This window comes from Pseudonaja textilis, chromosome 1, assembly GCF_049901715.1.
Source record: "Pseudonaja textilis isolate UNSWEBS1 chromosome 1, rPseTex1.2, whole genome shotgun sequence".
NCBI lineage: Eukaryota > Metazoa > Chordata > Lepidosauria > Squamata > Elapidae > Pseudonaja > Pseudonaja textilis.
This window is the reverse complement of record NC_141990.1, coordinates 317,145,191-317,147,791: the sequence shown is the minus strand read 5'-3', so window position 1 is coordinate 317,147,791 and position 2,601 is coordinate 317,145,191. Positions and strand designations below refer to the sequence as shown.

Genomic DNA, 2,601 nt, shown 5'->3' with positions numbered 1-2,601 from the left:
AGAGCTCTGGTTTTCCTTGGGGCCATTCAAGCCGCCTCCACTTCAGCTGAGCAGGGAAGCGTTTTTTGGCAGAGGGTGCAAGCGAAACCCCTTCTCAGAAACCCGAAGGAGCCAAACGGAGGGCACGGGAAGGAAGGAAGGGGATGAAAGCTCCCCTAAACGAGGGGGGCGGAAGGATGAATGGCGGGATTATTGTCCCTCCAAAGAAAGGGCTTTTCACAAGTGTCGGAGTCTCTCTCTTTTTTCTTTTCTTTTCTTTTCTTTTCTTTTTTTTCCACTCCCAAAATGCTTTTTTCTTTTTTTTTTTTTTTCCCTGGCAGGACATCCTGGCTCGAAGAGAGAAAAGGGGTTTTGTTTCTGGTGAGGCCTCGGCTCTTTGCTCCTCGTTTGGAAAAGGCCAAAGGGAACCTGCGGTCAGGATGAGCTAAGCCTGGGTTTACCCTCCCTTGGCGCTTCCTGGCAGTCGGGCAATGCCAGGGAAAGGAGGCTGGGCATGGGTGCAGCTGGCCTCTCTCAGGCCCTCGAGACGAAAGGGTTGCGGAGAGTAGAAGCTTAATAATGAAAGAAGATTAGCAAAGCAGACATAAGTATATATAGAGATATAGGAGAATCTATACAGTAAGCAATATCACTCTTGGACTGTATAGGGGTTAAAATGCACAGAGTGATAAATGTATAGAGTGTTATGGTATAGCTATGAAAATAATGGACATAACTACGATGTACAATATCATGTATTTTTAAAAAGAGACCATGCTGTACGGCTATGAGAATAATGGTTATAATCGGGGTGTATAATACTATGTGTATGTAAAAAGGACTTGATGCAGCCAGTACACCGTTGCTGCAAAACTGGAAATGTGAGTTAGAATAAAGGAAAATGCAGAATAAAAGCATTTATTTTAAAAAGAGAGAAAGGGGGAAAGTCTCAAAGGTCAGAGCTGAAGAAGCTTCCTGGAGGAGAAGCAAAACATCTTCAAAGGAAAAGAAGAAAAGTACCGTTGCCTCTTGGGGGGAGGGAAAGCCCCTTTGGGATTTTCTGACAAGAATACGGGGGGGGGGGTTCCTGACACTGTGTATGTCCTCTCCCCACCACACACAATCTTTCTCTATTTTACTTCCCAGTGTAACTACGATCCTAAGATTACCTCATGACGCTTTGTTCCAGAACCATCCAGCATCGATCTCTGCTTTGGTTTTTGATCTCAGCCGAGGTTGGGAGTGAATAGAAGCTGTTATCTTGGTTAATTGAGTCCCGTTGGATACGAGATAGGCGACAAATAAATATTAAAATATGTACCTGTCTCCTATCTCGTATCCAACGCAGCTCTGAGTTAACCACGTCCCTGGATTGGCCTCTTTGAGCTTCCTCCTCCTTCTGGATGATGCTCCCAGGAGCTCATGAAGTTGCTGCTATTGTTATAATTTTGGCAGTTTGGCCGATATTCCTGGTGATTATTCAGTTATCGATTATTTCCTCCCGGGTGTGGAGGAAGGCAGAAGAAACATCATTTTTCTGGGACGGCTGAACCCGAGCGATGTAGGAGACGGAGAAGGATGAGTTGCTTGCGTGGCTCCTGGATTGATTCTTCGCTTCTGAGTGCCCGCATTGTCGTCTGAAGGGATTTACTCCAAAGCTAATTTTCCACAACCCGCCCTGGAGCTCTGCAGAGCAGATAGGAAGAATTAGACTCAGAATAGGGCTGGAAGGGACCCTGGAGGTCTTCTAGTCCAGCCCCCTGCTTGAGCTGGAGACCCTATGTCATTTCAGACAAATGGCTGTCCAGTCTCTTCTCAAAAACCTCCAGTGATGGAACAACCACAACTTCTGGTGGCAGGCTGTTCCACTGGTTCATTGTCCTCCCTGTTAAGAGGTTTCTCCTTAATTCCGGGTTGCTTCTCTCCTGGATTAGCTTCCAACCGTTGCTTTTTGTCCTGCCTTCGGGGGCTTTGGAGAATAAGTTGACCCCCGTTCTACTTTTTGGCAGCCTCTCAAACACCGGAATGCTGCTATCATGTCACCCCTAATTCTTCTTTTCTTTAGACTAGCCAGACCCCAAAGCTGCAGCCGTTGTTTTTCTCTCTCGGCCTTTAATCCTCTTAGCTGCTCTTCTCTGAACTTTTTCCAAAGTCTCAACATCTTTTTTGGTAATGCGGTGACCAAAACTGGATGCAATATTCCAGGTGTGGCCTTACTAAGGGTTTACAAAGCGGTACCAATAATACTTCACGTGCTTTTTTGATTCAATGCCTCTGGTTATGCAACAGGGTGAGGAAGGGGGAGGCCATTTTCCCACCGAATGGATCCCCTTGTCCGAAATTTTGAGTTTCAACCCCTCTACTAAGGGGGATGCTCGCTTGGCAGCTTGGCGACTTCTGTTGAGTATCTCAATAGAACAAACACTCCAGTGTTTCTAATAGAAGGGAACTTCTATGGCTCGGGGTTGAACTATGGAGCCCATGGTGCTCTCTGTCCCGGGATGTTTGCTTGCAGAAGATGGTTCCCTAGCCGACTAGGAATGAGTGTGAGTGGCGTTAAGGTTGCCCTGAAGAGGTTACTGCAGAGCCCATCTGCGGGTGTAACTGTTGTATTTTTGTAGG

At 46.6% G+C, this 2,601-nt stretch overlaps 1 protein-coding gene across 1 annotated transcript in view; it reads right to left on the bottom strand.

Annotated features, from left to right (window-relative positions):
* Window positions 1–1,153, bottom strand: part of LOC113451111 (extracellular calcium-sensing receptor-like) — a 35,624-nt gene extending 34,471 nt beyond the window's left edge. Inside the window, exon 1 of the mRNA XM_087935876.1 lies at window positions 1,149–1,153. Within this exon, the coding sequence (XP_087792002.1) occupies window positions 1,149–1,153 (5 nt within the window). The remainder of the gene's footprint in view (window positions 1–1,148) is intronic.
* Window positions 1,154–2,601: the final 1,448 nt, after the last annotated feature.